Below are 26,554 nucleotides of genomic sequence, written 5' to 3'. Positions count from 1 at the left end.
CACTCCCCCACCTCCGTTCCTCCCCCACCTCCTCACACACCTAACCTATCGACATCTACTTAACCTTTGCACCACCGCCCACCTGACACCCTCCTGTCCTTGCACGTCTACTAGACCCACCTACATTCGCTTCCTTTTGAACCTCCACTCACCTGATTTCCAACTTTACTTGCACTTCCACCCACTCATATAACCCAAATACCTCCACTTCCCTTCACCATCGTCCCTCTGATCCCCAACTCCCCCTGCACTTTCACCCATCCACTTCACCCACTTGCCTTCTCTTCCCTCAACACCCCCATCCACCTGATACTCCTCTCTCCCTGCATTTCATCCACCCTCATAACCCACCCAACTCCTCTTCCCTATGTACCTCCTCCCACTTGATACTCGTACCCACCTGTCTCTGCCCTTTCATTCATCCACCTAACCCATTTGCCCCCTCATCTCTCTCTGCATCCTCTCGCCTGATAGCCACATCCTCCTGCATTCTCACTCACCTGTCACCTGTTTTTTTTCCAACACCCCCACATATGTACCATCCACCCAGCACCCACTACCCTCCAGTCGCACGCGCACCCGCCTTCCACTCACTGATCATAAACTACTTAAACCCTTTCACCTGTCAAAGACCCACTGCTTTTCCGCTTCCTCGCACTTGCATTTCCATCAACCTCACCATCCTTTTCTCCCCACTCTGCACTTCCACGCACTTAGTATCCACCCAGTACCCTCTTCTCCCTGCACTTTCAGTTTTGCTTACACGCACCAAACACCCACTACCCCTACACTTTCACCTACGTGGCACCCACTTCCACCTACACGTTAACACCCACTGCCTTGATAATCTCCACATCATGAATTATCCATCGTTGGGCTCAATAAGCACTTAAAATTCTTACCAACAGATTGCCTTTCACGCATTCTTAACTACTGTATTTTCTTACCTCACTCACTTAGCATTTTTCTAACGTTCTGCACCTATCATCCATATAACAACACTTATATAAATTGTATCTCTTATTCACGCACTACCATATATTTGCATCGCGTCTCAGATCCTCTCAGCTTCTTTCAGGCATGTGGCAGCGTTAATTCATGCCGAACCTCTGAACAGCACCTTTCATCCCCTTAAGAACATCATCCACCAAACATCCCCGTAAAGAATCTTTCACCGTAATCTTTTCATTACCTCAGCGTCTTTCTGTTTACTCAACACCCTTTTTGACTCAGAACTTTTCATTCATTACGGACTTCGTGCACAAATCACCCATTCCAAGTTTCTTTTTACCTAACTTTCACGTCAGCATCTTCCATTCGCGTAGCACCCACTACCCCTTCAGCACTTGTCAACTCCGAAGCGCTTCATCTTATCATATCATCGAACACATTTCTTACCTCATCTCCTCATATCTCTAAAGATTGCTCTGCATTATAATTCACTCAGACCGGCACTTGTCATCCAGTTTGAACTTATTCACCTTAAGTTGTTTCTATGAACACACTTTATCATCTCATCTACTCAGTACCCTGACGTTTACTTTGCATCACCTATTCCCCTCAGTATCTCTCACCCACCTATTATCCCCAAGCCAGCACTTTTCATCCATGAACACTTCATCCATCTTAAAGAATCTGTCACAATATTTTTCATCCCCTCATCACCTCGTCTTTCTAGGAACAATTTCTGTCACCTCATCACCTTTTTCATATACCCGGCCTTGCGTTACACTACATCTCTAAACCACGCAGCACTTCTCACCTAACTAGAAGCATCCCCAGCCCCTCTCAGCACAACCCTTCTCAGCACCTCAGCCTTTTGTCTTTCAGCACCTGTCCCCCTCCAATCTTGGCCTCGCGACTGGCCCTCCAGAGTCTCGTCACGTAGGTGTTGTTCCTCGAGATACCGCGTTATTCAGTTCTCCTCTCAGACCCATAAACAAACTTCTTCATTTGTCTGCTGATTATTCCTTGTATCGTTGTATGATATGTATAAATAGCCAATATATTACGTGATTTCTTAAAGGTTCTGCAAACAGAAACTCGTAATTCATTTCCCACAGTCTGGAGATGTTTCATGGACTAGTTTCGAATAATTCATTAGCTGTCGTTCTCTCTTGTTTCATATTTCATTACGGGAGCTGATAGTTGAGGAGTTTAATAAATTCCTGGAACTGTCCGCATTTTATGGCCTGATATTAAAACTCCACGGTATGGGAACTCATTAAGTTCCTGAAATCCCCCCCCCCCTCATTTTGGTAGCTGATTATGAAGGGATCCATTAAATTCCCGAAACTGTCCACCATTTGGAAGCTGATGTCAGAGGAGTCCACTTAAATTCCTGACTCTGTCCACTTGAGATCTTTATGTGTGAGCCCCCAGACAGTCGGGTTGTGGGACTCCTGGCACCACCCACGTCCCCCTCTGTAGCCCCCCAGTAGCACTCCTCCTCTCCCCTCCCCTCCGGCTGATCCCCCTTCGACAGAGTAATTGCCTTGCCCTGAGCCTCTGAGGAAACTAGAGCCAATACGTGTTCGCCTTTTATGTCCCCGTTGCCCCGATGGAATCTTTAGTTCATTATCTCCCATTGTCCCTCTAGCCCGCCTTCATTACACCCTCCCTTGAGGCACATTCAATTGATCTTCTCCGTCACTGATACAGCAGCCTCCCCGATGAACCCTCTGGATCTGCCCTATTATTTTGTGTCATTTTTACCCATAACCTCCCGAGAATGATAGCCTCCCCCCTCAACCTTCTTCCCAACAGCCCTCACCTTCTCCTTTTTTTCCCCCTCATCCCCTCACCGATTGCCACTTGTGTAGTTCTTCGCTAGTTCACCTTAATGTAGTACCTAACTTCACCTTTTTTCTCGTCCTTGATTCCCAATACTCATGTAGTTCCCAGTCACCTGATGTTTTTCTCCCCCATGATACTCCTATACTTAGGCGGTTGTCACCCCAATTTTTAAAACTGTAATATTAATTTTTCACGAACCCATATTTTTCCTTCCCCCACCCACCTGGATCGCCCCCCACTCCCATCCCCCCACCTACCCTCCCCCCTTCTCCCCTCTCCCCCCTTCCCCAACGTGCATACTAACGTCGTATCCTCTTCTTCGCTCTTTCCAGACGACATTCCTGATTTCTACGATGATTACATGAGTGATGACAATAACGCTTATCTCAATGGTAAGTGGACGAGTTCTCACTTGTGTATAGCTCGACGTCGCGAGACACAGGGGGCTCCTTGAACACTTAACCTCTTCACTGCGAGGGCCACATTTCTAATTTATTCATGCTATCACCGGACGATTTTATTCAGCGGAGGAAAGATTTTTGGAGCTGGTGGGGTTAGATATCGCCATCACTAACCCCTCAGCTAATAGAAAGCTCTCTTAGTGCAAATAAAATCGTCTGATAGTAAGAATAAAATCAATAATATCTTCTGACTGAGGGGGTAACTCATGATGCCAAGCTCTCTCATTAGTCCAGAACTGATGTGCAGGGAACAAACCGGTTTTCATTATGTTCCAGGGTCTAATTCAATGCATATATTTAAGGCAATGAGGTTTGATTTGATACTAATTAATCAGAAAAGTATAATACATATTTATGAGTCAATAAGGTTGAAGTACTTGCTAACTAATCAGCACAATACTACACACATATAATATAAGGCAGTTACTTTGGAATCCGTGTAAACCAATCAACAGGATACAGTATTATGTAGCTGCACCATGTTTATTGTTTATTTATGACATTATCAGTAACAACAAGAGTGTGATACTTTTTCAGATTTTTACCTGTTCAGCCCGAGGACGTCATTTTTTTTTCTACTACCAGACTATAATTCTGTTTTGGAGAGACTTAGATATGGCCTTCATTAACCCCTTCACGACAAGACGTCTCCCTTAGACTGAAGGGAATGGTCTGATGGTGACAAACAAACACTAATGGTATCGTCGTGCCGAAGGGGTTAATGGGTTTGTTATTTCCGTGCACAGTTAAACAGGTATAATACACTGACAGAAAGAGAACGTGTAAAAAGTCAACTATGTGGGTCATATTCTAGTTGGCAGAGAAGAATTCGTAGCACATCCTCCCATAGCGAATTATTTTACATGACACTAATACCCACGTCTGTGTCGCTTAATAAGATAGAAATTCCATGTAAGAGGAAATTCAGGTGTAATATACAAAATAAATCGCTAAGCAAAAGGTCTTAGGAAATCTTCAGTGCCTACGAGTATTTGGCTATACATATACCCAGTACCCTGCTACCTGCCAAACCACACCCTGCCAGTCACATCGACACCACGCCTTGCTCACGGCCCCGCTCTCGTTGGTTTAGGAGACTCCCTTACACCTCATCCTTACCAGTTTAGTCTGTATATATCACTGTAGTATTCTCTTGTGTGTTTACCTTTTTAATTCGACTTTGTGTTACCCGAATAACTTATACTCCCAGATGAATCGGAAAGGAAATAGTGACCTGCATTCCATATTACACCTTAAGCAGAATCTGTGGTATTTTTTCTATGTACATACCATACAAGAGAATATTGACATCATTCCGTATTCAGTGGTACCGTAAACTGATGATAATCAAGAGGTGTTAGGAAGTCTGGTATGCTCACGAGAATACGACCCCCGGAGGAGCTTGTTCAGCCGCTGCATGACATCTTGCTTCTGCAACTGCTCAAGGCAGTGTACAGATCTGCAAACAGGCGAAAATTGACCCCTTGAATTTTTGTCCATTGTTTTGCAGTTTTTTGATAAGTTGGTCATGAAAGGCGGTGAGGATTGTATTAAAAAGTATAAAATAGTTGAGGTCTTTTGCACAGTTGGAGTTCATTATAGTTGTTCCCTGCACACGTGTCCAGTGAAGAAAACCTTGAGGAGCCTTCATGTGTCTCAGTGCTCAAAATTACTCTTAGAATGTAGTGCATAATGTAGAATAAGAATCTGGTACTAGTGGTATTTAAAAAATGGTATTCAGAGGACGGTATTCGCCCCCACTACCCCTATATTTCCCTCCCTCTTTACGCCTCCCTTCTCTTCCTCCTCCACTTTAGTGGCTGTGTCCTCTCCCTAGTGTCTCGTGAACGCAGCTGCTCGTGTGTGCTTCATTTCACTGCCATGATTTTTGTTTCGCACTCACCAGAAATTTTATGTTATGAAAATGACGAATGGTATAAAAAACATTAAATTTAAAAAAACTGAGAAATGTTGAAAGGCGAATTTTGGAGAACAGGTAGGAATTACGAAAACAGACAGGAAGTTTAGCAAACTGGCTGGACTGAATGCTGAAAATTTAATAAAAATTGTGTGAACAGTTCAGAGTATAATGTAAGGACAACCCTGGCAGTAAAACATTGGAATTATGAAACACAAATATAGATAATTAACCAATCCTTGTATACTATAGGTAACTTTCTTTTACAGGCTTTCGTTGCAGAAGTTACTGTAGAGAGATGTTGAAAACGATTCTTATTTAGTGATTGACGTTACCAAATCAGTATCTAATAGTGGGCATGATGATGATGATGATGATGTTGGCGATGATGATGATGATGATGATAATTCTTTTATTAAAGTACAAATATCCAGTCTTTTTTCTGAATGATTTACATTTCGGAAAACTATAATACAGTAAGAATTAGTTTTTTTTTTGTTTTTTTTCCCATTAAGCAGGTCTTTAGACTTCACCATCAACATACCCACTTTCGTCACCCATGCAGCAGTGTTCACCCTTATAGTTTAATCATGGCTCGCTAATTAAACTTCAGAGTTCTAAAATATCTGGTGACTGATTTAAATCGTATGGGGTGAGCCTAATTGATATTCCTGTGTGTACCAAAAGCACAGAAGGAGTTACTTGAGGTATTTGTAACTTGTGAATGCAAGGATATTTCGCAAGTTAAATATATCTTTTAGAGTTTGTTTCAGCATTTTTGCATATTGCGCCGACGATAGTGGATGGGTTAATGCTTTTTGTTTCTGTTTGCCGCGATATTGATCTTCGAACCTTACCCACACCAAGAATAATGATAATCATCATCATCATCCGGACTTCCTTTCCCACCCTAGGGCAGGGTGATGAGTAGCAACTTCCTGACAGCCCAAGCTTGTCCAGTCCAAAGGGGCACACTTCCATTCACTCATCATTCAATCCCCCAGAATTCGCTCTGTCTGATAATAATAATAATAATAATAATAATAATAATGGTCACTGCCGTAATTCTCGTTCTGTCGGCAGTCATGTTCCCCCGTGTAATGTGATCTTGGCTGGCTAATTAACTCTCTCTCAATTAGTGGGACAGAGCCAGATATTATTTTTACAGGCCCCAAATATTAACACGTCAGTCATTTTAACCCCATCACCCCTCCATTTAACACTACCGGTATAAAATATTAATATGTAGACTCAGGTCAGATTATTAACCCTTTCACTACGAGGACATCTCTTTTATATTAATAGTGATATCTTTTGACGATTTTGTTCAGGTAAGGTTTTTCGAAATGGAGGAATTAGATATAATCTTCATTAACCCTTTCAATGGGTGAGGTGTTTCCGGAGATGAGTAAGATCGCCAGGCAGCAGCAAGTGTAAAGTATGAGAGACGTTATGGTAATGGTGGGTGAACTTACTTCTCTCGATTTCGTTAAATTACATTCTTATGGTGGTGGTTTTTGTGGCCCCCCGCTTCATCTGGACGTGAACCCAATGGACTGCAGGCTGAAGATGCCCTTCTCCTGCAATCCATCGTCCTCCTTTTGAGCGATAAAGACTGCGGAGCCATTCACTTATATCGGTACCACCATGGGAAGGCATCCCATTCCAACACCAGTTTTATTCGTGCTACTACCTGATGATTTTATTCATCTGAGGAACGACCTGCAGTACTAAAGTGATTAGAAAAAAAAAAAAAAAATCTTCAGCGCCTCTTTTTCCCCCCACTGCTGGAGACTTCCCTAAGCTAAGTATGCTCTTTTGGAGGTGGCAAAAACATGATAACAAGACATATTAACCCTTTCAGTCCGGTGACGCATTTTATTGGGTTATTCCTGCTACTTCCAGACGATTTTATTCAACTTAGGAGAGGTTTGGGATACGGTAAAGATCGAGTACAGCCTCTTTAACCCCTTCGCTATAAGACGTCTCCCCTGAGATAAATAATATTGTCAGTTGTGAGACTAAGATAAGAAATGCGTTATCGGATTGGCATAGAGAGAGCGGGTAAGAGGTCATGGGATATACAGGTAGTAATTAAAGGTTTGTGTGTGTGTGATGCTCATGGCGATTTATATATCCTAAAATTTTCAGTCGCTAAGGCATTTGTATGAGTAGGTTCAGGTAACACCTCGTAATTAAGGGACTTTGCATTGTATAGTGTGACTCGTATGGTTATGGATATCGATTTATATTGCAAATTTATATAGCATACTCTTTCACGAAAAGTTCTTTGGAAGTTGACACAGGGTACAGTTCATAAACAAAGGACCCTCAAGTATGTGCGTAGAATTTGTAGGTAATGTGTAGATGATGTACAGTATATGTCGATTTGCATATCTGAAAAATATCACTAAGGTATTCTGTTGAGCTGCATGCGCGAAACCAGAGTTGTAATCACTGAACCAGAGCTGCATCCACGAAACCAGAGTCGTAAGCGCGAAACCAAAGTTGTAATCGCAAAACGAGAGTTCTAATCACGTAACCATAGTAGTGCGTCGTCACGAGGCTTCCACACACGAAACCAAATTGGTACACAGGAAGCCAGGCAGGTACACACGACCGCACAGATACACAGGAAACCGAGAATCTTTAAAACTGTAAAATACTACGGTCAACAGATACCTGAGAAGACCGTTCTTAAAATTACCTGCGTAGTTGTATAACATTACTATCATCAACTGTAGTATCAATCAGCTATCTTTGTAAATATTATGCTTTTACAATATTAACTCCTTCAGTACGGTGACGTCTTTGGTATATAGTTCGTACTGCCCACAGACGGTTTTATTCGGCTTGCGGTAGCTCTTTAACAGCGAATTACCTACTTTGCACTTTATTTCAGGTAACTTCAGACGGTTTATCATGCTCAGAGAAACTTAAGACACCAAGAATGTTCAGGCTATCACGATTAATTTTTTGGCGGAGACCAAGACCTCTATATTATCTTTCAGCTTACACGGACGATTTTCTACATTGCGTAGAGTCACAACCCGGAAAAATCTAAGAGGAGGCCCCAGGTGACGAAAGGGTTAATGGAGATTGTTCCTCTATCACCACTACGAGAGGCCTTCCTAACGTGAAAAAATGAAAATAAAATGTCTGACACTGATAATAAAATACAGAAACTGACGTCATCGTGGTGAAACAATTAATAATATCCGAAATTCTGAATGATGGAAGCTGTATTATTACACCCTGCAGGTTTGTTGCCCACAACCATTGAATATTTGCCTTGAAGTTCATTAGTAAAGACACTTAACAGACCTCTAATATATGACCATTAATCTGGTCTCACATTACCATCCATGCTTCCCTCGATTTCTTGCTTGATTCATAAACAGAGTTAGTTGTTGTGTCGCTGAGGGATAATAGTGATAGCAGTAAGTGAATGGTTGTCTACTGTATAGCAGTAAGGGAATAGTTGTCTAAAATGTTCCGTAAAATGCGAAAATTGACTATAATTACCCTCAAAGTACAGCAGATTATTGAAATGTTAGAATACAACTAAAAAATTCGGTAAAGCTGACTTGCGCTGCGATAACTAGAGTTATATTCTGAAACGACCAAAAGTTTTTTTTTTTTTTTCCATAATGCACAGAAGAAATATTTTGAAGGTGGTAAAACATTAAGATATATTCTAAATGACGCACGACACTGCACACAGGAGCATTGTTTATTTCTTTTGCTTTGTGTTACACAATGATCCTACGCTGAAAATTTATACAAGTAAGAAGGAGTAAGAACTGTAAACCTCTAATATAATTTTTTTTTTTCAAGCTGTTCAGTTCTTCTCTTTGTATCGTTCAGAATACAGTCAGAAGCTACGTTTACAGAGTCTTCGATAAGAACAGATTTATTTCCTTGGCCCATTGTCAATGTATTTTTAAATTGCGCATAATACTCTTAAGTTTTCCATAGTTTTATATTTAAGAATGATAACTTTAAATAACTTACTTATGCCTTAAAAAGGTAATGGTAAGAACATCCAGCTATCGAAGATATGAGAGTGGAAATAGACAGAGCTACAGGGTCTGTTTATAAGGGAATGCAAAGTCGGGGAGAATAAAGATAAGGATGAGTGGAAGAAGAGATTAAAGGGAGGGGGGAGGGAATTAATAAAGACTGATAAGGTGAAAGGAGAATAGAGACACATGCGAACTTAGTCTTTATATTTCTACTCTTACATGCATCACTGGAACTACCGACATACCTTCTCCGTTCTTGCTTCGTTAGGGTTCATTCTGGATACTACTCGTTCCTTAAGTTACAGAAGAAAAGGAGATAGGACTGTAAGGACGTAAAAGACTACAAGGTTAAGTTTACAATAAGAAAAAAGCAATAAGAGGGCAAAAATAAGAACTAGCGACGCGAAAGTAAATGTCATTGCCGCTAAGTGGAACAAGTGAAAGGGCAAAAAAGACGTCGAGGACAGGAATAGAGATAAGAATAAGTGGAACAGAAACAGAATGACGGGAGTACAGAGGGACATAAATGGGAAGACGGATATCCTAACAAATGGAGACAGAAGATAGGAATTTGGTGAATGGGAACAGTAATGGGTTGAAAATAAGAAATAGTGAAGTAGACGAATAGGGGATTGAAGAATAGGAACAAGAATAAGGAAAACCTGAGTAACGGGATATGACACGAAACAAGAATATGCAGGGGAATAAAGGATAGGAAGAAAGAAACAAGTACAGGACAGGAAGTGGAGGGACAAAAAAAAAAAAAAGACAGGAATGGGACGGAGAGGAATAAAAACGGAGACATACGAGTAGAAAATGGGGAAAAGAGGGTCAGGAATAGGGAAGAGGAATAAACAAGAAATGACAATGGAAAGAATGGGAAATAAATGATAAAAATTAACAAAAGAGCCAGAAACAAGAAACACTAGCGGTAGGAATAGGAGTGACAGACGGTGGAGACAGGGAGAGGTGAGAGATGAAGGTGAAGGGACAGGGAGAGTTGGCGTAAGTCAGAAAAGGGTATGATAAAGAGAGAAGGGGAAAGGGAGGTAGAAGGACAGTGGGAGGGGGAGGAAGGGATGTGAGGGGAAAGGGAAGGGACAAGAGGACAAGAAGAGGAAGGTCAAGGGAGGGAGGAGACTGGAACAAGAGGAAAGAGGAAGCGAGGGGCTGAGAGCAGTGGGATTAAGAGAAAAAAGAGAGTTAGGGACAGGCAGAGGGAAAAAGAGGGCGAAGGAAAGAGAGGGAGAGGGAGAGGGAGGGAGGGCTTAGGTGGTGAAGTGGTATGGCCAGAATTCCAGGTCAGTGTGTTGTTGTGACGAGGTGAATGGAACGAAGGGGGGAAGGGTGTGACGTGGGACGTGAGAGCACTGCATTACACACACACACACACACACACACACACACACACACACACACACACACACACACACACACACACACACACACACACACACACACACACACACACACACACACACACACACACACACACACACACACACACACTTTAAACCTGTCTCAAATTTCACACTACCACCAAAATCAAGTCACATTAGTTCCTTGTATATAACCCACAGTCCCCACAATCAACAATCTGATACATATCCCTCATTCAGTACACCTGTCTACACGTGTGACACAACGCTCACCTATAATTTTAACGCCACACAGACACCTGATGCATAATAAACCACTCCTCCCCCTCTCCCCATCACCACCACGACCCCCTCCACCCCCACACCTCCTTGTCCCTACCCCATCTTCCTAGCTTTCTCTCCTCTTACCCATTCTTCCTCTCCCCATATCTCCCATGCTCAACCCCACCTGTATTGTTTATGCTTTTTTTTCGTATTAAATACATAAAAAAGCGTTTTGGAAATGTATGCTTAGTGTGTTGGATGACTTTGCTCTGAATATATATAATTATAAAGTGAATGCGCGTTAGTCATTAATATTATTTTCTTTGTATTATTCTGATAATTCCATCCTTGCAGTCTGTATTGCCCATGATTGCTGTCGGGAAATTAGAAATCAATGTCTGTCGCAGCAGCTTTTATACGTAGTAATTGCAGAATACGACTACAGTACTTGTGTGTGTGTGTGTGTGTGTGTGTGTGTGTGTGTGTGTGTGTGTGTGTGTGTGTGTGTGTGTGTGTGTGTGTGTGCGCGCGCGCGCGTAATGGAAGGGTATGCTCAAACAGATACATGTTTTATTCCTGTTGACAGAAATCTTTGTAAATGAAACTCGAGATTCTTATTATGTAGGCATAGTGCGGTCTCGTATGTTTTTTCTGCCCTGACTTGTGATTCAGTTCATTAAGAGGAAACATATTTAAGCATCATTTACATTTTTCTCCCCCTCCCCCAAGTGCCGTACAGCTGTTTTACGGACTTTGCCCTCGAAAGGTTGTATTGATGATGATCTTCTCCCTTGGTAGATTCTTTCGAGGTTGTGTAAAAATTTCTTCGTATACTCGTACTTTATAATACTTTGTTTTCTCTTTTCTTCTGACCTTAAATGCCAATTCTAGATATACTCCGGCCGCAATTGTACATTCTTCGCAGTACCTCCTCCTGCTACTGTTTTTCTTTTCCCTGATTTTTTGTACCATGGCCAAAGTACCAGGAGTTGAGAGATACGGCAACTAATATCGTAGGTTTGGTCCGCCTAGTGCTTTACTGCTAATAACACGGAGGCGCCTCGTAACATGCTTTTATCCGGCCACCATCTCACACACTCATACACTCTTATCAGTACCACCGCTGCTCCTGCTCTCCCGATGCCCCTCTCCCAGGCCCGGACTCACGCTGGCTTGTAGAGAGATTTTGTGACGTCTCTCTCTTACTTAGTGATACATATTTTGCTTATTATACTTCGACATTCCTCGTGTTTGTTATTTATGTATTTATTTTTTTAGGACAGTCATACGCCCATTCACTTATGTTACTATGTCGCGTTCGGTTACATCTTAGCTACCTAGCAATTATCCCTAACCACTTTTCTCTCTGTTGTGGATATGTGTAGTTCCGAGATTGGAGGGTGACTTTGACTAATGACCAAGGAGATTAATTCCTACCTCATAAGTAAGATGGAAATTTTCATGCAACCACGACATAATACGCAAGTTGCTGGAGTTGTCCAATTCCGTGAGATAAAAGCAAATTGGCCATAGTCAAGAATTGGTGCTCTTATGACGTTGTTTTCCCCAGCCCTTATTCTCTATCATCTTCAACCTACCACCATTCTAAGGATGTTGCTCTTACTAGGACATCTTTTTTTTTTTTTTTTTTTTTTGGGGGGGGAAGGGGGGGGCTCTTAGAGGGATTTTACACAGTCTCTTCCTTCTGCAGTCACGTACTTTGTGTATTATTACACCGTCATGATTTTTCACATGTATAATTTTTTGGTGGAGTTTTCCCTTTCCCTAACTCCTATATCCACCTCTCTCTCTCTCACTGTTTGTCCACCATCCCCTCCGCACCCCCATACGCCAGTTTGGTTGCGGTGATTGCTCGTTGAAGTTAGGAGCAGGGTGATTCGCTTCCCGGAATTCCTCAGGTACGGGAGCGTGGCGGGAACAAGAACGGGTATACAGGCATTCCTTTTTATCAGTACAGGATGAGATGTAAGGTATCTCAGTGTTTTACAGACAGCTGCCACCGTTGCTGCAAACTAAGGAAAAAATTATGGGATAGAATGAAATTTTAGAAATAAGCAATTTACTTTCAATTTACCCAGGACTTCAAGGAAAAAAGTGTCAGAAAGGCATCATAGAATGAGACCTACGTGTTTCAGTGGAGTTCCCATTTAGCGGAATGGCTGTAAGACTTAGAGATAATTATTTCCACATAGTAATATATTTTCCTTAGTCATTGTCACGTTTCACAGACTTTTATCTTACTGATTTCCGTGTGACTTTTTTTTCCTTGGCGACTTTGTAACACTTATTCAGAGCAGATTTGCCAGTCTCAGTTGTTCAGGTTTGGTAGTTCTAAGACTACTCAAGTGTTTGGGCCTGAGGGTCACAGTTCATCCATTCACTGCTGTGGGCCTTCTTCATTGAGCATATCTCTTCACGGCCAATTAGCAAACTTAAAATAAATACCCTGTCGTAACTTGAAGTGCTGACGATAAACAAAAGACGTGACAAGATTCTGTAAACGTTCCTTGTCTGTCCTACATTTTTAATTACAGGAGGGAGTTGCACGTAAGTTTGTTTGTGAGTATGGAGATAGGTTCACAAGCATATTTAGGATTATTTCCATGTCATAGTCAAGATCTGCTTTCGCTGGATTGACAAGGAAGCGAGACTACAGCAACATTCCGTGTCTGTTGTTCTTGCAGAATATAAAGTAGCTATCGTGCGGTAAGGAAGTGATCGTAAGTCTGTAAAAATGGCCCGTTGTGTGCAGAGGCATCCTTAGGGAAGCTGCTGATTGCTTAGACGTATTAACGGGATACGTAGCTCGTTTACATTTACGTGTCCGACTGTAGGTAATGGCTTCAGGGCATTTTTCTCGGGGGCAGTGACCTATTCCAAGGCCCAGTAGTCCTCCTACACCTCCACATGTCACCACTTCGGCGCTAACACCCACCATCCATATTGAATACATGCCAGGGCAGCCTCGTACAGGACTGGTGTATTGGTATTAGCGGGGGTATTTTAACATGTCGGCGGGTCATCTGGTAGATCAGGAAAGTCTGTTTTTAAGAAATGCAAATCCTTAAACTGTTCCTTGTCCCAGCCGGGATTCGATCCTGGGTCCGTTAGGACTGCAGGCCTCCTCTCTACCGATTCAGCCACTCAGTTTGCGGTTGTTTCTTATTTTATTTATTTATCTTTGCTTTAGACTTTTTTCTTAATGAGCTTCTGGCGATAGCAAAAATATAGTTATGATTTCCCACGGCCTTTTAAGATAGCTGGAGGCTGTCATTAAATCTTAAAAGACACAAAACTATTTGGAATTTGAATACTTTCTGCTGGATGCCCCATACAGATGAAATAGACAAGTAGGGGAACTCAAAGCCCAATTATTTTGCTTATTTATGTACTTTTATTTTTTAATAAATTAAAATATTTATTTGCAGGTTTATTGTATATATATATATATATATATATATATATATATATATATATATATATTTGGAGCCTCTGTGGTACGGTAAAGTGTGCGTGTTCGTACACTGAAGAACGAGGGTTCGCGCCCCGCCAGGGTAATAAACTTTGGGAGCGTTCTTCTGGCCACGCACTGCAATGGCGGACATCAGGGGTGCTGTGGTTGAACCAGTGTCGCTTACTATAAAGTATGCTTGCACCCAGTTGGCTTGCGCGGGCCGATTACACTTGGTTCACAGACTACACACACATCCAAAGCCACTCCAACACTGCAATACACTTACAAGCACTTCACACCCTACATACAATCTCTACCAGACAGCCTAAGCCACTTGGTAGAGATACATTGGCTGTATCGTCCCCACTTCGGTTGGGATAGGCCGGTCCTGCAGCGACACTCAAACAGTTGATGAGATGAGATATATATATATATATATTTATTTATTTTAATACCTTTTAGTGAAGTAAAGGCCAAACTCCATTTCTTCCTGGTCCTGTGTAGGCCACCTTTAACTCTCTCATGCTCGGAGCAGCTCCATTATTCTATTCCAGCTGACGTCGGACGATTTTATTCAGCTGAACGGAAGTCGTTTGAACCTGCGAAATTTAACACTGCCACCATTAACCCTCTCATGGTTGGGACAGTTCTAGTTTTCCATGACAACTAACGCCAGACGATTATATTCAGACGAGAGTGATTCATAAGAGCCTGAGAGAATTAATATATTGAAGGATTGTCGTATCCCTGGCGACTCACTTCTAGGAAAACGGCGAAAGTTTACATTGTCTTGAAAGCTTTGACGCCTCTTTTCATGAAGTTACGTTTATCAAAGAAAAGTTCGGCAGCTACAGGGAAAGTTGAAAGGAAACTGGAATCTTGAAAATCTTACAGGGGAAGAAAGAGAGAAAATACCCTAAAAGTTTCGAAATGAAATTCGAATCTTGACACTCGCATGGGATGATAAAAAAAAAAAAGGGGGGGGGAGAAAGCCTGTGAAAAAATGACTGAAACTGAAACCGTGAAACTATTGTTGATGGGTGAAGGCCGGGGAAAAATGAGGAACACCCTGAAGGTAAAACGAAACTAAAACCATGAAAGTGTTCACCCGAGAAAAAAGTTGATGTCACGAAAACTGAAACTATATCAGAAATCTTTAAACTAGGAGGGGGTAGATGAAATAAGCGAAATTTGTATTAATGGACACTGAAAATTATATCTTCAAACTATTATAAAAAAAAAAAAAAGCAGAAAGAACATTAAAATTTGTTGGAGAGTCTCGGATAGTGTGCTAGAAATCCTGCTGTAGAAACGAAAGTAAAATGAAATTGAAGTCTTGGAACCCATGAGAGGCAGATAAAAATATTTACTGAAATTTCCCTGAAGTTTGGGACTGTTTGTTTGAGAAGTCCTGTCACTGAAAGCTGAAACGAAACTGAACTCTGAAACTGTCATTAGAGACAGAGACGAAACACACTGAAATTCCTCTGGAAATCTGGAATAGTGTGTGTGTGTGTGTGTGTGTGTGTGTGTGTGTGTGTGTGTGTGTGTGTGTGTGTGTGAGAGAGAGAGAGACAGAGAGAGAGAGAGAGTATTGGCCATCGGGGAGACAGGCGGGGAAAACTGAGGTTTCGCCTGGAAATTTTGGAACTTGAGGACAGCTTGAATTTGTCATAAAAGTTAAAGGGGGGCTTTCAGGGAAGTTTGGTTGGCTGAAGTGAAGCTCAAATGGCATGGAAGGCGGCCGAGGTGTTGCAGCGCGTCTGTCCGTCATTGCTCCCATCCATCCATCCGTCAACTCTCTCATCCTCACCGGGGCGTCCGCTTGGAAGAATTGTGGGCAAAAACCTCAGTCTGGCGTGAGCTTGTGTGGCGCCGTTGGCCGTGAGAAGCGCTCCAGAAGGAAATGCTGGAAATACATGAGTTACGAGAAAAATGCTGGTGCGCCAAAAAAAGAAAAGGATGGATTTGATTTCTGAATTAATGTTAAATATAAAAAGAAAACAAGAATTATTTTTATTTTCAGTAAGTGATTGGGTAAAAAAAAAAATGTGATTTTGGAGTTGTGAATAACCATTTGAATGAACATTTCGTGATTATTTGGGATTATGGATATTTTTTATGAAAAAAAAAAGTGCTGATTCTGATCAGTGCGTAAGTATCTGAAAAACTGTTCTTTATATTCTTGGTAATTAGCGGGATGAAAATATTTTTATTACTTTGAATTTTGGATTAATGTTTGGATTTCAAAAAATAGCCTGTTGACTTAGCTTCGTAGGATGTTTAAAAAGAAATGTAATGATTCTTAATTGTGAGCAGTTTGTATTTCATTGTATTGTTAAAAATGATACTTGAGCAATATCTTTATGTGCCACAAAAAGAACTTTCTATAGTTTTGATAATGCAGTGTAATAAAACTACGTGATTATATTGAGTTGTGGATAGAATGTTTGTGTAAAAAGAAATAAGTAAAACGTTCAGATAACAGAATGGTGATGGTTTATATATATATATATATATATATATATATATATATATATATATATATATATATATATATATATATATATATGAATGTATATATCCATCCATCATCCAATCCTTTGTTGCACCATGAGGAGTGTAGGTGCCCGGGGTTTGGCAAATTGGTCCTGACATTCAAGATGAGAGTGAATATATATATATATATATATATATATATATGATTGTGAATTCTGGAATAGCAGTCTGTTGACGGTTTTGCGTTGTGAATGGAAAAGCTGTGATGACTTCGAAATAAAAAGTTGGAATGAAAAAAGGGGGTATGGTTTTGCAATGTGAGATTAACCCATTCAGGTCGATGACATTTTACATTTCATTCTTACAATCTGTATACGATTTTACTTAGCTTAAGAGGTTTCTTTTCGCTGAAAGGGATAATTGTAGCTGCCATATATCACGAAAACACAAGAGGCATTCCCCAAGTTGACTGAAAATGTCTGAAATTAGTGGTTAAAGTGAGCAAAAATAAAAAAAGTACGGCATCAGTTTGGAGGGATGATTTATAATTCTGAACATATTGGACAGATTAAAAGAAGTAGCGATAACTGCCAGTAAACATTTGCGACCCGCATACGGCCTCATACAAATATTTGTTTTGAATTGGGTGGTGCGACGACAATACAGTATTTTATTTATTTTTTTCCTGGACCGCTATCTTGTCGTGGTTTTGAGTCATGGGAAGAAGTATTGTGAATATTTAAGGCTTTGATTCTTATATGGGGATGAAAATATTTCATTGATTTTGAGTTGCAGCTAAAACTTAGGGAGAAGATTATCCTAATGACATTGTTGTTACAGGCTAATTGTGAGCACCGATGAGTAGATCATGTTCTCTCACTACACTGATTGTTATCGGATCCAGGTTCCCTTTAATATATCTAGTTCGTAGTGCCAGTCGTTTCGCCAAACTGCTGTTAAATGAAGCTCTTATATTTGCTTGTATAATCATTAGGATGATAATGAAAGTTATCAAATGAAGCATTATTAGCTGAAATTTGCCCAATTAAGGTTTTAATTTCATTAAATTGAAATGAATTTTCCCTGGGAGGAATATTATTTGTAATTCCTATCGATAAATATGATGTTGAATATTTAATTAGAAGAATGAAACAAGTGCGCGCGCGCGTATGTGCTCGTGTGTGTGTGTGTGTGTGTGTGTGTGTGTGAGAGAGAGAGAGAGAGAGAGAGAGAGAGAGAGAGAATGAGTACACCGTGTAGATATTAAAATTCATAATGGACACACAAAAAGGGGGAAGCGGTGCTCTGGTCCTCTTGTGATCAGTTTTACACTCCCTGACCACTGAGATTAACCTCTTCAGCGAGAGGACGTCTTTTTCACACTTCTTGCTGCTGTCAGAGGATTTAAATAGCTTAAAGATTTCACGTAATGCAGGAGTTAATGAAGGAAATAAACCTGACCAGTAAAGTAAAGATATATATTATAAAACGCCGTCGTAGTGAAACCCTAACTTTGAAATTAGTAGGATATCTTGGTTGAAGAACTCTTCTGATGTCAGATTGAAAAAAAAGAAAAAAAAAAAGAAAAAAAGAAAAAAGCTCGTAGCAGCAGGAGAATTCATTGTGCTAATTTTCATCCCTGTGAGACCTGAGTGTTATGATTTTTTTCAGCTTTAAATCGTCTCCTGTCATCTCCGTTAAGATTTATAAGCATATCAGTAACAGTGAATTGGTTGACCTCTCTCTCTCTCTCTCTCTCTCTCTCTCTCTCTCTCTCTCTCTCTCTCTCTCTCTCTCTCTCTCTCTCTCATACTACTACTGCTGCTAATGATAATGATAATAATATTAATACTGAGAATCTCCTCGTAGTACAGGTGTTCGAAGCATCCGCCATTAACTCCTCGGACATAGTGGTTAGTTTTATTTTCTTCCTTCATCCCCGGAACGATATTTGTACTATTTAGAAGAAGCCCTACGTGATATGGTACCCTGGTTAGTCACATGCAAGACTTTTTTTTGTAATATGTATGTATGTATGTATGTATATCGGTCTCAGTTTATATCTGTGTATTTGTCTATCTATCTGCTATCTGTCCATATCCATCTATATTTGTCTCTACCAACCCAACCGTCTGTCTATCTCTGTATCTATCTGTATGTCAGCCTGTCTGTGCCCGTCTTCATATCTATCCATAATCCATACATCACTCTATTAACACGTGCTTCTCCATCGATTTACCTGTTAACATTTCTTCGAGATTGAAAGCACACGTTGATAGAGAACAGAACACACTTCAGGAACCTTCCCTCCCATTTTCTCTCCTTTCCATCTTGCCCTCCTTACCTCCCTCCCATTTTCTCTCCATCCCTCCCTCCCATTCTCCCCCTCCCTCCCATTTCCACTCGCTCCTTCCTTCCATCCTTTGCCCAGCAGATGAATGTTATCAGTCTTATCATATTGCTTTTACTTGCTTTATCATCTGCTTGTCTGTTTACTGTTACCTGTTCTCTTTCCCCATTACCTCCTGTTTGTTATATTTTGTGTTCTATTTTGTGTCAATTGTTAGATATTGCCTGTTTTCTCTGTTGGTTGTAATTTTTCCTCTGTTGTGTTTTACTGATGTATATTGTGTGTTACCAGTTACCTGTCGAAGTGTTTCTCCTGCCCTTACCTGTTGTCTGGTCTGTTGTCTGTTGTCACCTGTTTTACGTGTAGTTAGTTGTAGCCTGTTATTTCTTACCTGTCATATGTTCATAGTTAGATACCTTCGTTGTGTCTTGTGTTATCTGTCTGTCCTCGTCTGATATGTTTATAATTTGATATATGTTCTTTGTTACGTGTTCGCCTGTTACCTGTTCACTCATTACCTACTGCCTACTTCTTGTTACGTTCCCTTAGTCACGTGTTACCTCTACACCTGTCACCCGGTACCTGCTACCTGCTTCCTGTTACGTCTCACCAGTCTTCTATTACCTGTTCACTTGTCATCAGTACACCTGTCACTGTTACCTGCTATCTGCTTCTTATTACGTTTGACCTTTGACTTTTTACGTTTGACCTGTTACTTTTTATCTTTCATTTGTTACATGTCATCTTTTACCTGTCATTTCCTACCTCTCACCTACTCCACTTTTTTTTTCCCAGTCACGTGTTACCTGTCACCTATTCCCCGTTATCTGTCAGCCATGAGCCCCCCCTCCCCCTTTCCCCACAGTCAGGCGAGGTGCTGAGCTGGACAGACAGACCGACAAAAACAGCACTAACAATTAAAACTTCGACCATAACTGCAGGAGAAAATCACAGCGGCGTTGAAAAAATATAACGCCAAGTAAAAACTCCCACGGTCAGACTCCCACAATAAACACCCACAGTAAAACACCCACAGTAATAATCCCACAAAACCCTCACTGAAACTTGCCAAGTGAAACACTACAAAAACACTTGATAAAACCTTCATAGTAAAACACCAATAAAAACACATAAAACACTCTCTTTTAAACCTTCACAAAAAAAAAACTAGAAAAAGCATCCACAATAAAACACACAGTAACCACTCAGTAAAACATGGACAATAAAACACCCACCCAAAAAATTCCCAAACCCAAACCCCCACAGGTCGATGCAGTGGTAACAAATACACTCAGTAAAGCACCCACAGTATACACCTTCGATAAAATATTCACAGAAAAACCATCGTAGTTTAAACCTAACAGAAAAAAATCGCACCTACCCCCACCTCCACTAAATCCTTCTCCTTGGCCAAGTGCTTCAGTATACCATTGCTCTCTGGGTTTACCTACACAGGACATGCTATAACTGACACCTGGCCTAACCGAAATATACGTGACTGATAAATTAGTTATGGCACTGAAAGGACTGGTGAGAAAAACATAAAGTATTGTTAATTTATGTAATGTTTTCTCCTTAAGAACTGGTATATAGAGTAACTGGTAACTAAGACTGACATCTGGAATTTATGATGATCACTTTTAATCAGAATAAATGATAGGTAATTAAATAGAACAAGATATTGATGTGTCCAGTGTATAGAATCAGATTAAATGATAGGTAATTAAATAGAACAAGGTATTGATGTGTCCAGTGTATAGAATCAGATTAAATGATAGGTAATTAAATAGAACAAGGTATTGATGTTTCCAGTATATAAGAAGGAAACCATCTTATGAAAGTCTGGTGAATACTCAGCAGAAAAGATCAATTACTTGAGACACGCGTTAGTCCAATTAAGACTTTATTTGTGCTAACCTACAGTAATCAACAGACAGCTGGGAGGATAGTTAAGTCCACGACACTACATCGCGACACAAGCCATGCCGTTAAAATAATAAAAGAGCGTCAGTATGCAGTCCCAAGTTTTTTCTTCTAGTTCAAAAATTGCTCAAGCTATTGCCCAGAGAAGCCAATATAACAGAATGATAACAGTAAATAGTAAAAGTTTGCGACTTTCACACCAAAATTATCCTCTTATTCAAATCATCAGCATTATTCCAAAACCATCATCCACCACACTAGAATCGTAACCACCACATCAAAATCAGCGCCACACCAGGACCGCGACCATTCAAGAATCACTACGACACCAAAATCGCCATCATACTATAATCACCACCACACCAGAATCACCACCAAAACAAAATCACCTCCAAACCAGAATCGCCACCACACCAAAGTCACCACCATACCAAAATCACTACCACACCAAAGTCACCACCACTCCAAAATCACCACCACACCAAAACCACCACCACACCAAAACCACCACCACACCAAAACCACCACCACACCAAAACCACCACCACACCAAAACCACCACCACACCAAAACCACCACCACACCAAAACCACCACCACAGCAGACTCAAGACCACAGACCAAAATCACCACCTCCCCAGTATGACGACCAACACACCAGAATCACCACCAACACACCAAAGTCACCACCACACCAAAATCACAACCGCACCAAAACCACCTCGGCACCAAAATCACCACACCAAAATCACCACCACAGCAGAATCATCACCCCAAACCAGAATCACCACCTCACCAGAATGACGGCCAACACACTAAAATCACCACACCAGAATCACCGCCACACCAAAATCACCAGCACACCAAAATCACCACCACAAAATCACAGCCACACAAGAATCACAACCACACCAAAATTGCCACCACCAGCGTGTCCACAAAATCACAGCGGGCAACAGTAGGAGCACTCGAGTAAAACGACAGTTCACCACCATCACCACCAGAGTCACCACCACAAAGGCAAGTGTAGTATGGGCTGGTACACCACAGACAACCCAGCGCCAACCCCACAACATCACCACCACCTCAAAGTCACCACCACCACCACTAGAATATACAGTACATCCGCATATACCACAAAATCACGGCAACAGCACATGAACAGTCACCATTAAAATCGGTATGAAATAAACATCACCATCTCGAAAAAAAAATGGCCTTCCCACTGACCTCTCTCACACCATCACCACCGCCACCTTCACTGAACCACCACTGCCACCGTGAATATTCCTGTGAGTGAAGCACCACCTTTGCCACCCCAGAATCATCACCATCATCCGCATCAACAAAAATATGTTACAAAAACCACAAGAAAATTATATCGCCACCACCATCACAAAATCACCACCATCGTCACCACAAACAACAAAATTACCACTGTTAACTACCGCAAGATTAGCACCACCACCACCACCACCACCACAGCAGAATCACCAGGACTACCGTAACACCACCACCACAAAGCAAGACTCCCATGCACCAAAAACACCTCTGCCACCCTAGAACGTACCACTACCACAGCCACCACAGAATCATCAGCTCCATCACAAAATCACCACAGCCACTTCAACAGGAGTACCACTGGATTACACGCCCCCCTCCCCCGTCCGCAACTAAAAACATTCTTACTACCATAAAAAAGAACCACTACCCCAGTACCACCGTCATCACCAAGAACAAAATCAACACCGCAACACCACCACAACCACCATAAAACCACCACCATCACCACCACCACCACAACCACAAAACTGCTACTCCCACGAAATCACCAGTCCCTCCAAATACTACCTTACCCCCAACAAACCACCACCATCACCACCACCACCACAACCACAAAACTGCTACTCCCACGAAATCACCAGTCCCTCCAAATACTACCTTACCCCCAACAAACCACCACACCAAGCTAGCAGCACCAAATCACAACCACACCATACCAGTACCATTCCACCATTACTGTCACCACCACGTGATCACCACACCACCATCGCCACAAAAACCACCGCCACAAAGTCACCACCAGACCATCATAACCACTGAATTACAACGGCACCACCACTGTCAGACTTCCCCCATACCACCACCACCACAAAATCACCACCCTACAACTACCACAAAAATCACCAGTCAGAGCACTAGGAGTAATCGAGTAAAACAACAAGCCAAGCAAACACAGCGGGCGGACTGGAGGCAGCAGCAACAACAACTGTGTGGGAGTTAGAGTGAGTGCTGGTGGTGGTGGTGGTAGGGAGGGAATGTTGGTTGGAATGTTGGTGCCAGTGCTGGTCTGCTGGAATGTTGGTGGTCAGGAATATTGCTGGGAATTGTATAGAGTGAAAGATGTTGATGAAGTGAGAGTGATAGGTGGTGGCAGGGAGAGAATGTTGGCTGGAATGTTAGTGGCAATGTTGGTTGAAGCTTGCTGGGAATGTGTATGGGAAAGATGTTGATGGAGTGAGAGTAAGTGGTGGTGGTAGGGAGAAAATGTTGGTGCCACTGGTTGTAGGAAAGTTGGTGGGACTATATATAGGGCAGGATGTTGGTGGAAAGAGAGTGAGTGGTGGTAGAAGGAAGAGAATGTTGGTTGGAATGTTGGTGCAAGTGGTAGTGGGTAGGAATGTTGTTAAAGAAGCATACTGAATGAGAGAGAGTGTGTACTAACGATAAGTAGGGAATGTACAGTAGGTTAAAGTGTTAGTCAGAATGTTAAGTTAAATGCAAGGAATGTTTGTAAGTGTGAAAGATGAGTGATGATAGGAGGAATGTTTGTGGGGTGTGAGAATTAGTGGTGTAATAGGGAAAGGATATTAGTAGGAATAGTAGTGGGATTGCAGGGAGAGTAGCAGTAGGAAGGATGGGCAGCAGCAAACACTGTGAGAGGGTGGTGGTGGTAATGTTTGTGGTAGGGAAAGAATGTTGGTTTGAATGTAGGTAGGAATGTTGGTGGGAATATTAGTGCCAGTGTTGGTGGGAGTTATGTGACAATCCTGGGAATATATGTAGGTTAGAAAGATGATTGGCTGTGCGACGTTGTTTGTGTTGTGGGAGAGAGAATGGTGTTAGAATTTTGGTTGGAAAGTTGGTGGCATGGTGGTGTGTAGGAATTTTTATAGAAATGTTGTTTTGATGGTAGGCTTGGATATTTGTGGGAAAAGATGCTGATGGAGGTATAGTGAGAGGCGGTAAGATGATGATGGTACGAATGTTTGTTAGTATTGTTGCTGGGAATATTTGCAGGTAAGAAATGTGAGTGGTGGTTGGAAGGAATGTTGATGGGAATGTTTGTGAGGTGGGAGAGTGAGTGGTTGTTGGTAGTGGTTGGAAGAGAATGTTAGAATGTTGGTGGCAGTGATGGTTGGCAGGAAATGCTTGAATTTTTCGCGGATATGTGTAGGGTGATTAGTGGTGGGGAAAGAATTAGTAGGAGTTGTTGGGGGATGATGTGGTAGGAACGCTCTTGGAATTTGGTGGGCATCATGGTAGGAATGCTTGGTGGGTGAATAGAATTAGTAGAGGTTCGAAGAGAATGTTCGTGGGATGTCTGTGGAGTGGTAGAGTAAGGGGTGATGGAGGATGTGGTAGGAATGTTCTTGAGGAGTGTTGGTGGAAATGTAGGTGCAGCGTCTGTGGGATGATAGGGCGATGGAGGAGTGGGGAAGAGTGTGTTGGTAGGATGTTTATGTGGTGATAGGATGAGGGTGGTGGAGAGAAAATGTTGGAAGAGATGTTAGAGAAGGGAATAGTGAGGACAGCTAGAAGAACATTGGAGTTGAAGAAGGAGATATGGTGTGATGGGGACCAGGAAGCGTTAGTAAAGCAGTTATGTTTGGATGTTGATTTATATGAACGGGTTTGTAAGAGTTGGGGCATTGTAGCGTGTGGTTTGGCTGTGGGGTATGTAGGGTACAGCAGTGTGAAGTCGAGCAGTTTGAGGTGTGTTTGTGCGTAATGTTGCAGTGTGAGATGTGTGTGAGGTGTGACAGTGTGAGATGTGGTACTGTGTTTTTTGGAAGTGTAAGATGTGTGTGTGTGTGTGTGTGTGTGTGTGTGTGTGTGTGTGTGTGTGTGTGTGTGTGTGTGTGTGTGTGTGTGTGTGTGTGTGGTAGTACCTGTCTCAACACCGTGTAAAATGAGTATGGGAGAAAGTGTTTGGTCAAGAAATAGGTACCGTAGAAGATAGTCGTGGGAATATTGGTGAGGGCGAAGGTGAGAAAGGTGAATTTTAAGGATATAGTCATGAAGGTGTGATTAGAAGACTTAGGTTATGGGATGTAGTTTAGAGGGCATGTGAAAAAGGTGTTGAAAATTTGATATAGTGAGCAGCGTATGCACTAGAGGGCAATATGATAACGGCATAATAAGGAAGGCATTGCGATGAGAGAGGAGTGGACCTTGTGTGGTGACAAAGGCATAATGTAGGTGATATTATGAAGAGAGAATGGTAAGGAGGGCCTAGTAAAGAGGAAATGATGAGACTGGAAAAGAGGACAGAGGAGAGAAAAAATAAACATGGAAGAAAAAACCATTGTAAAGACAGTGTAATAAAGATGGTACAGGGAAAATGAAAAAGATAAGGATAATGAAATGAAAAATTTAACAGTGCTTAGTGAATGGAGTATAGTGATGAGAAAATGGTAAAGAGGACATGAAAATACGTGAGCGGGAAATACGACATGCTGGAGAGGGAATGGAGAACAGTCATGTTAAGAAGGGCACAGAGAAGAGAGCACAGTGGTAGAGTACAGTAGATGAAAGTACAAAGAAAACAGTGAAGACAAAATACTTAACATGGCAGGTTAAAAAGGGTATCATGAAAAGGACAAAGATAAAGGGACACGGTAAAGAGATAGGATATAATGAGGAAGGTGAGAAAGGAAGGAAAGGAAGGAGGTGAGTGAGAAAGCTAGCGTGCAGAGCCTGGGTGAGAATGATGGATGCTCATTGCTTTACTGACATTAGTTAAGAAAATTTATGACTCAATCCTCCCTAATGTTCCTCTGGGCCTCCGGTTATTTTAGCCTCTTTTAGCTTTCTTTTCAGTCACTTTAGTTTTACGTGAGCCACAATGGATCAAGTCTGGGAGGTTATTTATGAAGGTTATTAAAACGATTCACCGTAATCAGAAGGTCTGCAAGAATATAAATACGCCATCTTACCAGGAATATTAACCCTTAGACGACAAGAGGACTCTCCTCAGTCAAATAAATCCGTCTGGCGTAACAAGACAACAGTACTTTTGACGTGTCGTTAGAAGGTTGCAAAATTTTCGTTGCTGTCAAACCTGAAGTGACTTGCGTGAAGTAAAATTGGTTTAATTTGAGGTTTCATTTACCAGCAGAAATCAAGCAAGCATTATTACCACAACCAGAAGCCTGGTAGGGATAGAAGGTCAGCATCGTTAG

At 41.6% G+C, this 26,554-nt stretch overlaps 1 protein-coding gene across 1 annotated transcript in view; it reads left to right on the top strand.

Moving 5' to 3' along the window:
• The first annotated feature begins 3,135 nt into the window (after positions 1 to 3,135).
• Positions 3,136 to 26,554, top strand: part of mmd (disintegrin and metalloproteinase domain-containing protein mind-meld) — a 540,350-nt gene continuing 516,931 nt past the window's right edge. Inside the window, exon 1 of the mRNA XM_080277960.1 lies at positions 3,136 to 3,188. Within this exon, the coding sequence (XP_080134086.1) occupies positions 3,158 to 3,188 (31 nt within the window). The 5' untranslated portion in view covers positions 3,136 to 3,157. The remainder of the gene's footprint in view (positions 3,189 to 26,554) is intronic.

This window comes from Coenobita brevimanus, chromosome 71 (assembly GCF_032717465.1).
Source record: "Coenobita brevimanus isolate Jiangsu-jjx chromosome 71, ASM3271746v2, whole genome shotgun sequence".
NCBI lineage: Eukaryota > Metazoa > Arthropoda > Malacostraca > Decapoda > Coenobitidae > Coenobita > Coenobita brevimanus.
This window is presented reverse-complemented; position numbering and strand designations above follow the sequence as displayed.